The sequence below is a fragment of the Alosa sapidissima genome, chromosome 18, assembly GCF_018492685.1.
Source record: "Alosa sapidissima isolate fAloSap1 chromosome 18, fAloSap1.pri, whole genome shotgun sequence".
Lineage (NCBI taxonomy): Eukaryota > Metazoa > Chordata > Actinopteri > Clupeiformes > Clupeidae > Alosa > Alosa sapidissima.
Genome location: NC_055974.1, coordinates 23,767,965 through 23,781,873, shown reverse-complemented (window position 1 = coordinate 23,781,873; position 13,909 = coordinate 23,767,965). Strand labels below are relative to the sequence as shown.

Genomic DNA, 13,909 nt, shown 5'->3' with positions numbered 1-13,909 from the left:
CCCCACTTCCACCCCCCCTTGCTGCAAAGCCCTGCCTGAAACCCGACGCTAAGTAATACCAGCTTCGAACGTCCTGCACATTTTTTGGCACGGGCCTCGCCAGTGCGCTACACACACACACACACACACACAAACGCAGCCTGCCAATTGGACACTGCTGCTGCACAGATTTGATTAAATTCTCCCTCCATGCACCCTGCCTCTCTCCTTTGTCTTTCTTTCTCTCTCTCTCCCCCTTTTTTATAACTCTCTCTCCTTCTTTCTCTCTCTCTCCCCCTTTTTTATAACTCTCTCTCCTTTCTCTCCTTTCTCTCTCCCCCTCTTTTATAACTCTCTCTCTCTTTCTCTCTCTCTCCCCCTCTTTTATATCTCTCTCTATCTCTCTCTCCCTCTTTTATAATTCTCTCTCTCTTTCTCTCCCCCACTTGTATAACTCTCCCTCTCTCTTTCTCTCTCTCCCCCTTGTTTATAACTTTCCTCTCTCTCTCTCTCTCTCTCTCTCTCTCTCTCTCTCTTCTGTCTCTTTGTTTTGTTCTGTTTGTTTCCTTTTCGCTGTGTTTCTGTGTGTTTCACATGCTGAGAAAGATCGGTTTTCCTGGTTTGATAAGGAACACAGCAAACTGACCCCCAATTGCTATGACCTCCATACCCCAGCCACACACATACACACACACACACACACACACACACAAATATACGTACACACACACACCTCTCTATCTCTCTCTCTCTCTCTCTTTCAGACACACACCTTAGCTCTCTCTCTTTCTCTCCCTGTTGCTCTCTCACACACACACCTTCTCTCTCTCACACACAAACCACAAACAAAATCATCTTGTACTCTCTCACACTATATACATTTACAGACACACACACACGCGTGCACACATACACACAGGGGCCATAAATGAAACACAGACACCTAAAGAGTTGGCACACTCAAATATCCTTTACTGTGTTAGTGCTTAAAGCTTTTAACAGTATAACACTCCAACTCCACATTCTTCACTCTCACTCCCTCATGACATGACAAAGTTTTAGACTGATCTCATCTCTCTCTCTCTCTCTCTCCCTCCCTTTCTCTCTCTCTCCCTCCCTCTTTCTTTCTTTCTTTCTTTCCCGCTCAAAATCTCCTTCCAAAATTTCCATCCTTCCACCCACCCGTCAAGCCAATCACTCAGGCAGATACAGCACGTCAGGCTGTTGGCCCATAACTGTGACCTCACTGAGGGCGATACTGTTGCCTCATCTGTGACCCCCCGCCTCCGCCCCCCCCCCCCCCCCTCCACCCGTGCGAGAGGGGGGGGGACGGGACACTTCCCGATGTAATAAGTCATTAAGTGAATCCGAGCTGCATGGGAAGGGGGCAAGGGGAAGGGGCACAACACGACCCATTGAGGAGACGCTGTAAGCGAGCTGCCGGGATTTAAGGATTTACTGGAGGCTCTGGTGCAGCCCGTCCTGAAAACCCACACAGGGCAGGGCACCACCTCACACACACACACACACACACACACACACACACTTACACAACACACACACACATGCACACACGTATGCTTATACCAAAATACATTCACACTCATTCAAATATGCACATAACATATACAGTACACACACACACACACACACACACACACAAACAATCTGGTTATATCCCCATCACAAAGAAATTTGATGTAGAAATGATTTTGCCAGGACTTGGCTGGGCTGCTACAATGTGTGTGTGTGTGTGTGTGTGCATGCATGTGTGCATTAAGCCTCTTTCTTGACATGGATGGTTGTGTTCACATAAAGAAACAATAGTCCTCTTCACCCCCCCCCACGGCTCTGTTTCCATATGTAATTCAATATTCATACACATACATCTTGTTCTATTACAGTCTAGCCCACATAGATCTCAATAGAGCCATACCACGTACATTACACACTCTAAATATCCTCCACTCCATGAGAGACACATGTGCACTCTCCACTGTACTACCCTGCACGTACACGCTGCAATAACACAGCCATTGTGTAATGAGGTCAGCATTTACAGACACACACACACACACACACACACACACACACACACACACACACACAGGTCCTTTATTGCGCTGCTTTTACTCTGCTTGCCTGACAGGCCTGTGATGCGATTGATTCCGGAATGTTCCACTGGGCCCCCGATATTCCGATTGGCCCCAGATCAAAGCCTAGAGAACAAGGGGCCAGAGTGGCCAGGAAACAATGGGCTGCCGCATGCCCAGTAGTCATCACGTCAAAAATACCTTCATCCCCATCCTTCCTCTTCCTCTTCCTCTATCCGGAAAACTTACGGAGTGGCGGGAAGGAGGCTGGTGGCAGGGCTGGAAGTGTCCTTTTCCGGAATGTTTGATGCGTAAGAGGAAGACTTTTGTCTTTCTTTTGCTTATTCCTGCTTCTCTGAGTTTGTTCTTCACCAATTGGTAATAGCTACCAGGTGCAGTGGAATTCTCTAGATGCTGAATACTTAGCCTATGTTTCCTGTCATTCTTTCTCTCTCTCTTTCACTCTCTCACTTTCCTGTTCAACCTGTTTTTTCAGTCATAGTACCTCCTTATACCTTTCAGTCTTGCCGTCTAACCCCCCCCCCCCCTCCAACACTACCACCATCACCACACACACACCTCCTTCTTATCACTCTCTCTTTCACTCTCTCCATCTGGCCCTCATTCTTTTGCTCTCCCTCTTGCACGCTCTCTCGCTCTCTCTCTCTCCGTCTCTCCCCTCGGCCGGTCTCCCTCGTTTGCAGCGCGGGCCCACTTTCCTTGCAGGACAAGGACAGATTTGTTTCTTTTCTCCGTGGTTGACCCCTAACTTGATCTGGGCATTCCTTGGGGTCTGATAATTGCATCCATGTCTCAGTTGTGGCACATGTGTTTTGAATTAAAGCCCCCCCCCCCCCCACCCCACCCCCAAATGCTTCAGACTCTCCCTGCCAGCAAATTGTTTGCAGCCTCCTGCAATTAGCAACGACCGGTTTGATGCCTGATGCGTCGAAAGTGGGTGGAGTCCAGGACGCAACGGTCGCCGCAGCCGCACTTCGCCGTATTCCACTCGCGTTCGTGGCTACTGGCAAACGTCCCGAGTCGAGTGCTCATCGTGCCGTAAGCAGTCGGGGTTCCAGAACGACAAATATTTCTGGCGATCATCAAATCCAAAGACTTTTTAACACCCCACTGCTGGTAGTGAAACCCCCCTCCCCCCCCATCTCCCCTCCCCAAAGCTGCCATCTCCACTCAGCACCCCTCAAACTCATAACTTGTCTTTAATATGTTATGCGAGCGAGCAGTGGGGATAGCGGACGAAAAATAAAACTATGGCAATAAGCAGTCAGTAGGGGAAGTTCGAGGGGGAATTCATGTTTAGGTTATCTCTGTGCGGTTCACGCGGAGGGCATGGAGACTGACTCATATGGTCACTGCTGCGGAACGTATACGAAGGCATCAACCGTGTTGTTGTTACAGAATTAGATCTTTCCACTCCAGGCTGTAAGTAGCATAATAACTTCCTTATTACCACCAACTTGGGAGACTTGTTTTTTTCTCTTCTCTCCTCTCTTTCTCTTTCGGGCCAGACTGTAATCTTATCATTTCTCAGCAGTCTGGACAAAGACAACAACTAAGCCTGTCTACGCAGGTGACGCAAATCAAACAAGGATTGTGAATGAAACAGCTCATGTCAGATTCAGTTCACCTGCATCCAGCACGCTAGAGAGACCTTTCTTCCTCTTGTGTGTGTGTGTGTGTGTGTGTGTGTGTGTGTCTCAATCGTTTCCACATGTTTTCTCACCTTGGAGATGTAGGCCTTGATGCCCTCGGCCAGCTTGATGCATGGCTCCCCAAAAAGCTGGGCCAGGTTCTCGGGGATGTCCTGGTCTTTGTCCAGGGCGTTGAGTAGCCCCAGACAACGCAGCTCCTCGGTGACGCCTTGGCTTTTCACCTGCCAATAGAAACATATCTGTCAGTTCCATTTCCTATTTAGTGACCAATGACCATTCAATTTCCTCCAGGCCGGTTCACTGGACCAGTGATTCTGCTGACAGAATGATTCACTTTACCATGTTCCAATAAACCCTTGGCCAAGCCAATAGGATGATGCCGTACTGGTGCGGTGGTGCTAACCAACCACAGGTTATATTATTGGATACACATGGACCAGAACAAGGGTTTTGTTCCTTGCCAATTTTTTTGTCCTCACTGACCTCTCAATCTAGAGAGAGACAGTGAGTAGCGTCAGAAGTTTTTATAAACAGGATTTTCTGCCTGTGAGGCAACCACGAATTAATCAGCCTATTTTTCCCCCCTCTTCCCTTTTTCGTCTTTTGTTTTGGCTCAGGAACCGGACAGTGTCTGTCTGTCTGTCTTGAGTGTCTGTTCTGGACCGTGTCCTGCAAGGCCAAAAAGGTTCTCGTTTAATTGAAGGTTGTCCGACAGCCAAGTTTAATGTTTTGCACGCTCCCTTAAGGACCAATTAAATGGACCCTTCCTCTCCGAGAAAGGATTAACTGCCTTTTTTCTTCCCTTCTCTTTTTTTCTTTTCTCTGACCTTTCTTGTCTTTGCTCTGTTGTTTCATACTTCTCAAAACTCCAGCCCTCCAGTGTTTGCAAAACAATTTACATGCCGAGACCAAAGATCTGCGTGCAGTGTGAGTGCAAATCGCCATGAGTCACGGTTCAGGACTGCTATTAATGAGTCATTAACTGAGACCACTGGAGCATGACACTGGGGGCACTTGAGGTTGTGTGTGTGTGTGTGTGTGTGTGTGTGGGTGGGTGTGTGTGTGTGTGTGTGTGTGTGTGTGTGTGGGTGTGGGTGGGTGGGTGTGTGCGTGTGAATGTGTGTGTGTGAATGTATGTGTATTCTTGCGGGCTAGTGTACGTGGGTGTTAGTGTGTGTGTGACTGTGTGTGTACGTCTGTTTTTGTGTGTGTGCACACGTGTGTTTCAGAGATGTTAATGCAAGCATGGCACATCAACCATCTAATGAGGGTTTTCCCCGTCTGGATGGGGGAGTCTGCGTTCCGAGAAACCAGCTTGCACACAAGGGCGCCTTGGCGGTTCACGGAAAAATGAGTCACTTGGGATTATGACCTTATCCATGCAAACCAAACCAATCACTATTACCAGCCACATATCTTTGCTAATTTCCAATTTTCATAAAATAAGATTAAATTGTTTTGCCATGTTTATTATTAAATAAAAATTCAATAAAAAAAGTCTTTTTCTGTGGGTCACAAAGAGCCTTGCTAGTTTCTTCTCGTTTGTGTTTGCAACAGAACCTCAGACTATGATGACAGACCTTGAGCACACTGTGGAGCGGTGGCACGCTGAACATGCCCAAAGAGGCCTGATACATCACAAGGCACTGAAAAGCTATGTGAAATTAAATATAGGTTCAGAACACACACGCACGCATGCACACACACACACACAGACACACACACACAAACTTCTAGTGAACAGAATACCAGACATAAAGCACTATAAAAAACAAACAGACAGTTAAGGACCAATAGAAGTGAGAGAACGGGCAATACAGTGAGGGGTAGAGACAGACACACAGAGAGAAAGACGAGAGAAGAGAAGAGAAGAGGAGAGAAGAGAAGAGAAGAGGAGAGAAGAGAAGAGAAGAGGAGAGAAGAGAAGAGAAGAGAAGAGAAGAGAAGAGAAGAGAAGAGAAGAGAAGAGGAGAGAAGAGAAGAGAAGAGAAGAGAAGAGAAGAGGAGAAGAGAAGAGAAGAGAAGAGGAGAGAGAAGAGGAGAGAAGAGAAGAGGAGAGAAGAGAGAAGAGGAGAGAGAAGAGGAGAGAAGAGAAGAGAAGAGGAGAAAAGAGGAGAGAAGAGAAGAGAAGAGAAGAGCAGAGGAGAGGAGAGGAGAGGAGAGGAGAGGAGAGAAGAGGAGAGAAGAGAGGAGGAAGATGAAGCAGGGACGGCAGCAATAAATCCCTGTAAATGTTGAAAGCAGATAAAACACTATATAAGCAGATGTCTAAAACCAGGTGCTACTAGGAGAGAGAGAGAGAGAGAGAGAGAGAGAGAGAGAGGAGAGAGAGAGAGAGAGAGAGAGAGAGTGCTGAAGGGATGTGGAGGAAAAGACAGAAAATCCAGAGGGGGCCGACAAAGCCATCCTAATCCCAGGGAGAAGCACCGGAATCGGGAACAATGCTCCAGTGTTGCCCCAGGCTTCTGGAAGGGGAGTCACTTGCAACCACTGCTGAGCGTCACGCTCCATATCCCACTGCTTTCTTTCCGCAAGGACAGGGGATTATAAAATGGGGAAAGCAGGCATGTAACTTATATCCATACCAGAAGTTTGTGTGTGTGTGTGTGTGTGAGAGACAGAGAGAGAGAGACAGAGAGAGAAACAGATAGACAGGCAAGACAAGAGTGAGACGAAGAAAGACAGAAACTTCACGGCAGAAACAGACTGATAGACAGATGGAAACAGTAAGGTACCAGAAGCGCGTGCGAGAGAGAAAGAGTGAGGGGGGCGGGGGTGGTGGAGAGAAAAAAGAGAGAGAGAGAGAGAGAGAGAGAGAGAGAGAGAGTGGGGGGAGGAGACCCAGCAGGAGAGACAGACAGATGGGGCGAACAGACAGAGGGAGTCGATTCAGAGTTCATTCTGATTCTGGCCTGGCCTGGGGCCAGAGAGTAGGAGAGGGGAGAAAGACGTCCGCACTTCTGCTACTAGTCTACTGAGTATTTCCCAATCTGTCTGTCTCTCTGTCTGTCTGTCTGTCTGTATGTGCATGTATCAGAGTTAGTGTCGGGGAGGAATGATCGACCTGCTGAAGCAGCATAAGCCTCCCTCACGGCCTATAAAACAAGTGCTCACTTGTATGCAGATTCCCCAAAGGCCCAGCTGTTCATGGAACCAAACGGATATTTAAACGGTAAATCCCCCAATTGTGGTTTTATTAATTAATTGTTGGCTCTGAGGTGCCACTCATCAGCAGAGACTGCAGCAACAGATGGTGTCCACAGTCCGGAAGAAATCATTTCAACGTGAACTTCATTTGGATGCAGAAGTTCATGTGCATGGGTTTGAGGGAGCAAGGGTGAACCCATGGGGCTGGTGTGAAATCGCATACTGTGTGACTCAGGCCTTTGTCTGTGTCTGTGAGGTGACTTATGTCCAAGTAAAACAAGATATTCAGTTTGGAAGTCACTCAGGGCAAGGTTTGGCTTTATCCATCGGGATCTGGACGGATCAAATGGTTACGGTCGTGTTTGTCTGCCCACTTGGCCCGGCTAAAGCAAGCAAACACTTGTGGCGTTTCAAGGGCACTAGGTCTTGAGGAGAAATTGCAGGAGGAAAAAATTAAATGAAATTTAAAAAAAAAAGAAAAGAAAAAAAAACGTCAACTTTGTACAATACCACTAATGTGACCAAAAAAAAAGGAAAAAGTCCACTTTTGACCTTAGACTGTCTGAGGGTTTTCAAATACACCCACATGAGTACAAACAGGGCTGTGTTCTTATCAGATACCAGGTATAAGGAAGACAACATGAGGGCAGGAGTTTCGATTCCATCACTCAACTGAAGCACTGGGTTCTTGTCACTGATAACGTTGACTCTGCCCACTAGCCCTTCCTTGAAAAGCACACACCTGTTGCCACATGCCTCTGTGCCGCGGGGTGAGAGTTCACACACAGACATTTACGAGGCCTTTCTGGGAAACGACTACCTGTTTGCACACAAAGACTTTTCCTTGTTTGGGCTCTTGCCATTGGCTCATAAATCTCCTGGAATTATGGGACTGACCAATCAGAGGATTGGCTGCATTGTTGGGGAAGGGGGTTGTCATTGTGATGTTTCAGTTGAACAGAACTGGGGTCACCAAGGCAACTGTTGCTGGAGCTTACCCCTCTGCCCTGGACTCTCCTGAGAGCCTCCTGAGGCGTTTGCGGTCAACATGACTAACAACACAGCTGTCTGGCTAAATTGGTGGATCTCCCTCTTTGCCAGAGCCAAAGAGGTTGGGGAAATAAATATAAAAGAAAACCCACTCAAGTAAGACTGAAGCTTCCTGGAGAGGCAGGGAAGCCGCCCATCTAACGAATATGAGGATGAATGCTGACAGGACCAAACCTAGTCATATACTAGTCAGCACATTCCACGGACGCGGTTTACGACTTTACGCTGAGTAATTGGCTAGCGCTGCCGCAATTGATTTTAGTATCGCTGGTGGACATGATGGTTCACTCACCCTCCAGGTTTTTATTAGATTTGAGAGGAACTTCCCCACACAGGATTGTGTCTAATCTGATAACGCCGGAGACAAGCTCGCCTGTGGGGCCTCCACCTTCTCTATTCATTCCCACACTGAAGTGACAGGAGGCTCCGGACAATGGAGGCTGTGTCAAGTCAGCTGCAATAACACCAGTTGCTACCGTCCAAGAAAAGGGAAAGCCCTCCACAAAATACCAACAAAGACTTAGGGCTTTGTCTAAAGCACAGTCTTCACATGATTTGAACGCTGTTGTTTTTTGCTACCAAAACACCAATCATTGTTTTTTGCTACCAATCAAAGTCACAGGAGACTGTTAAGGACAGAGAGAGACATGCAGGTTTGACCGAGTCACATCTTTCTCTGTGCTCCGACGTCCTTCCCCAATCATCGTCATTGTTTACATGACATAATCCTTCTCGTGTTGGATGGATGCGTTTTTTTCCCTGTGGGCCCATGGTGCTTGTGTAAATATTGAAAGTAGAGAATGGACGCCTTTGGCCCGGGCAGAACAGCTCCACTGACCGTAACAGCTGCCTGGCCGAAACGTTGGCAAAATAAAAGGCCAAATGGCATGCGCTGGAGAGTCCAGTAGAGAAAGAGAGGGAATGTGACTCACCGTTATTTTGGGTTCTTCGTATATACATAAATACCGCCGAAGAACCAAAAGCACTGGCAAAATGGTAGAGCTCTGCATTAGTGTCAGTCAAAGAGAAAAGGAAAGAGAGAGAGAGAGAGAGAGAGAGAGAGAGAGGCTGCGTCAGCCGGTACTATATTCTGCGTTTTTTGTATTATAGATTGGCTTGTTTCTTTTTTTTCTCTCTCTCTCTCTCTTTCTGTGGTGTTAGCCTCCAGAAGAATAGCTCAGTCAGGATCCCATCTGGATGTGAGCAAGTTGCGTGAGCACAAAGTATTTACACTAACACTGAGAACTTTCGTTACTATGTGGACACATCTGTAAGTCTGTGTATGTATGTGTGTGTGTGTTTGTGTGTGTGTGTGTGTGTGTGTGTGTGTGTGTGTGTGTGTGTGTGTGTGTATGTATGTGTTTGTTTTGCATTTCTGGCACATGCTTACACAATCAATCTTCGCTTCACCCTTTCTCTTTCAGCCCTTTCTCTCTCTCTCTCTCTCCATCCCTTTCTCTCTCTCTCTCTCCATCCCTCTCTCTCTCTCTCTCACTGATGCTCACTGGTTCCTCCCCTCCCTCTGCCCTTCAGGCCTCTAATGTCCCTCCAAACGACCTCTCCTTGTCCGCTCCAAGAAAATGTTTTCTTTCAAGGTGTTTCTTTTTTTCCCCCCCCTTCCCTGCGTACGGAGCGTCTGAGCTTTACTGTGACAAGGCCTCCTCCCTCCCCCTGCTAGGCCAAGCCGTTTGATAGCTCTTAAAGCTCCTTGATTTGAATAGAAAGTGATGCTTTATCTACAGTGACGACCGTACAGGCCAGTGTCGGAGATGAATAGAGGAGATTGTGTCGGAGTGGTTGCCTGGCAGGCTGGCAGTGTCCGCTTTATTTAGAAACGAAAAGACAACAAGTCTCCTTCTGTCCACTTATCAATTTTAATGTAAGGACGCCGGGGCTCTCCCCGACGATGGAGGAGAGGAACAAACACGGCTTTGCCACATTTAAATGGCTCACAGTCATCCCAAGTTGGAGACGCTGATCTGCATCTCTCTCTCTCTCTCTTACTCACTCTCTTTCTCTCATATTCTCTCCTACGCCAGTTGTCCCCCCCTCTCTCTCTCTCTCCCTCTCTCAGAGTTCTTAGAAGAACTTGAGTCACTCTGGGTTATGGAGACAGAAAGAGGACAGGGGTGGGGTGGGGGGGGGGGGGGTTTGTATTCCACCTAGATTTGAGTTTGCATGGCAGAACATGAAGCCACAATGAGACGTCTTGCAGGGGGAAAAAAGAGCACTAGGCTAGCTGCCATTCTGAGCACAGCAGTCTGCCCAAACCCCCCAGAAGAAAATGCTTGCTTCAGATGCTGGAAAGCACCAAAGAAGAAGGAGGGAGAGAGAGGGAGAGAGGGAGAGGGGGAGAGAGAGAGAGAGAGAGAGAGAGAGAGAGAAAAAAAGAGGAGACTGTGTTTTTTGGCATTGAAGAATGTCGCGGGAGGTGCATGCGAGGGAGTCTCTGTTTCTGGGAGAAATCTAAACATGAGCAGGGAGGGTATAGCCTTACACAAAGATGTTGTTCTGCTTGATGAGGGCCGCTTCGCTGGAGGCAGCCTCAAGACACACGGAGGACACAGACGAGGGAGGAGAAAGAACAAACACTAAACAGGACATGTCCCCTTCCCTGTCTCTCTCTCTCTGTGTCTCTCTGTCTGTCTGTCTCTCTCAAACTCTCTTTTTCTGTCTGCGGGCTTCTTTCTATCTCTGTCTGTCTGCCTCCTCTTCACTCACTCTCTCTCCTTCTCCATCTATGAGCTTCTATCTCTTAACCTTCTGGACCTCTATCTGTCTGTTTCCTGTCTCTCTCTCTCTCAAACTCTCCATCTCCATCTATGAGTTTCTGTCTCTTCAACATTCTGTCTCTGTCTGTCTCCTCTAACATTTTCTGTCATTTTGTCTCTCTCTCTCTCTGTCTTTCTCTCAATCAAATTCTCCCTCTTCACTTCTCTACACATTCTTCCTCTGCCTATCTTTCCAGCTCTGCTATCTTCCTGTCTTTTGTTACTCTATCAAACAATACCTCTCTGCCTCTGTATCTGTCCATACTTTCTCTATCTGCCTGTACTTTCGTCCTCTCCCACTCTGTCTTCCCCTAACTCTTGGCTCTTTCTTGCTGCCTCCACTTGATATCCTTTATTTTTGAACCCTCTCTCTCTCTCTCTCTGACTTTTTTCCTGTATATTTCCATCTTTCTGTATCTCCCCCTCCCTCTCTCTCTGTCTATCTATGCTCTCTCAGTTTTGTCCCCTTTTTGAATTTCTGTCTAACATGTCTTTTCCTTGCGCTCCCGCGCGCCGCGCACACACACACATAAGCTGAGTCACTCACTGATTCAAAACAATGAAGAAAGATCCAAATGTAGCTTGGGCTGGGAACCGCGGGAGACATAAATAGGTCATTTCTAGAGCGATGTCGAAAGCGAACCAGCGGCCCGTGCTCAGCATAGTTCATTTAAAGAGTCACATTGTTCCACAACCTGCATTCTAGTCTTTGTTTACATGGACTGATGACTTGCCTGAATGACTTTGATTCCCTCCTGGGGCCGAGTTGAACAATGGAGTCGCTCTTTAGTGGAAAAAAACGCTGACTATAGCGCTAGGAGTGTGCGGAGTAAATCAAACATTTACTTCATTATTCTTGAGTCAAAACTGCTTATCAGAATGAGACACAGCATAGGCCTACACATATTCCCTCTCTGAATTAAAACGTATGTAATGAATTGAATTAACACACACGTGCGCGCAGTGCACTCGGTTCATTTTAACGATATGCTTACCTGTTCTTGTGTAGACATGTATTTCTGTGTAAGGAGACTCATGACGAAGAGGTTGAATCTTTTGATAGACATTCAGTCTAATGACTAATTATGAGGACAGCACACAGAACATTACTTAGTTGGTCCTCTATTGTCCTTGACAGGCGCATTGTGTGGCGCAGACTTCGCCCATTTCATTCTCCAGATTGTCTAATTCATTGCATTTAGGGGAAACCACACGTCAATGAAAACCTTTAAACCACTTGCAGCTCTCTGGGAAAATCGCACGCATAGACTTATCCTCGTCAGGCGCCTTAACCTTATTGCCTTGGCAAGCTGTCACCTGGAACGTGTTCCCAATTTGGCAAGAAAGTTATATCATCTGATGGAAAAGTTGTATTTTATTACGTAAAGTTTAGTTTTATTTTATTACGTATTTTAGAGGGATCAGGGATGGACAGAGAATTCTCTGTCAACTTTACAGCCGCGAGCGAGTTCACGCTTTCCGCATAAAAAAAAGTGACAGTGCCAAACTCTTTTGAAATGGTCATGACCCACAATCAACACAGGGAAGTAATGCAGTGTAAGCTTGAAATTGAATTTGAGAGATCTTATGCTATTCATTTTCATCAAGTACGTGCAGCCTACATTATTTTCATCCAAGACAGACCACATCAAAGTGTGCGCAAATGAAGACAAAAAAAGTAACGTGACGGCACACATTAAGACATTATTCTCGGCTTGACAGCTCTGTGGTCGAAAATGGCTTGGGGGCAAATTTTAAATGTATTATTATTATTATTATTATTATTATTATTATATTATTGTTATTTTATGTCCGTCTGTTTTAATTAGCGCACTGCATGGGCTAGAGAAAAACTTACAAAATGGTTGTGATTTATTTTTTTAAGAAGTAAGCAGGACATTTTCCCACAAGTTGCTTGTTTTGAAACAGCTGCGTGCACCTCTTCACCAATGTGTAAATACACTGTTAAGACAGGACTGCACTGAAACAGACTAGCCTCTAGCGTAAATATTGACTTTAACTTAGACCGATTAACTGATAACTTACTGATATTAGCAATGTTCTAATAGAAAACACTCATGGTATTTACACAGGGAACGGAGTTCGACTGGGCTATCTGGATCAAGTCGCTGCATGCCATTGCATTCCCATCGACTCAACTTTCACACAACACAAAACTTTATGCTGGGTCAGTCAGAAAAACATTTTCTTATCCTCACGTACCTGTGACAGTGACATGTTAAGGTAGACAAATAGTCCGGTGGTAGAGGCTATCTGAAGAACCACCACCACGATAACGACCATCGCTATCCATAACTTTGAAGGTGCGTCTCGTCGACTGTTCGCTGGGACCATCATGTATGTTGTGGACTCGCTGCTAACAGATCTATAATAATCCTGGTTGTTCTGAGTAGCCATGGCATTCCTGTCTCTTCACTTTGGAAAGCAACAACAGCGGCGTGGATGATTACAAATCAAATCTGCGTCCGCACGGCATTCATTGAGAGATGCGTGGGAGGGCCGTGTTCGTATTTCTTGGCCAGCTACTCCGCAATGAGGAGTTATATGCTGTGACGACGAGCCAAGCGCAGGGTGAAGTTTCATCCCTCCCGTAGGCGGTGATGCGTTAACCTTTTCGTCACCCACCACCTTCCGTGCTGGATTTATAAACTCATATTTGAACTGAGATTTAGCTCAGTAGGTAGCTGCATGAACATGGTGAAGATATTGACATGCAAGTTTAATATTTTACATTACAATACAATATTTTACATCACTTTGGTCTAGTATTGTATGGGGACTAGACACATCTAAAACGACAGTGTGACTAGTTTAAAATATTTGAAGTTTCAAGTTCAAAATTAAATGTAGCCTATGAATGCAAGAAATGTCTTATATTTTCTATGTGTTATGTTAGCATGGCCAATAGCCTGTGTGCTGTTTTCTAGGTAAGTCTACACCTTTGTGTCAAAGCGGATAAATGGCCACATTTGTATGCGTTGCCCCCCAGGTGGAAGAACACCGGTTAGATCATTGTAATTCAAACCACCTTCACAGCCCTTAACCATGTGCATAATCAGATGCCCATTCACATGGAATGCGCCACACACCTTGGAATGCGCTCCCACGATCTCATTGTCCCAAAGTTGTCTCCCTATGGAGCTATTTGTCTCAATAATATTTGTATATCCGCAGA

General features: G+C 46.3%; 1 protein-coding gene across 2 annotated transcripts in view; it reads right to left on the bottom strand.

Moving 5' to 3' along the window:
* Positions 1 to 13,260, bottom strand: part of LOC121690414 (tumor necrosis factor ligand superfamily member 10-like) — a 24,211-nt gene extending 10,951 nt beyond the window's left edge. For both annotated transcript variants that reach the window (XM_042070950.1, XM_042070951.1), the window contains exons 1-2: positions 12,937 to 13,260; positions 3,817 to 3,966 (exon numbers count right to left, since the gene is read on the bottom strand). In XM_042070950.1, coding sequence (XP_041926884.1) covers positions 3,817 to 3,966; positions 12,937 to 13,131 — 345 coding nt within the window. In that variant the 5' untranslated portion in view covers positions 13,132 to 13,260. The remainder of the gene's footprint in view (positions 1 to 3,816; positions 3,967 to 12,936) is intronic.
* Positions 13,261 to 13,909: the final 649 nt, after the last annotated feature.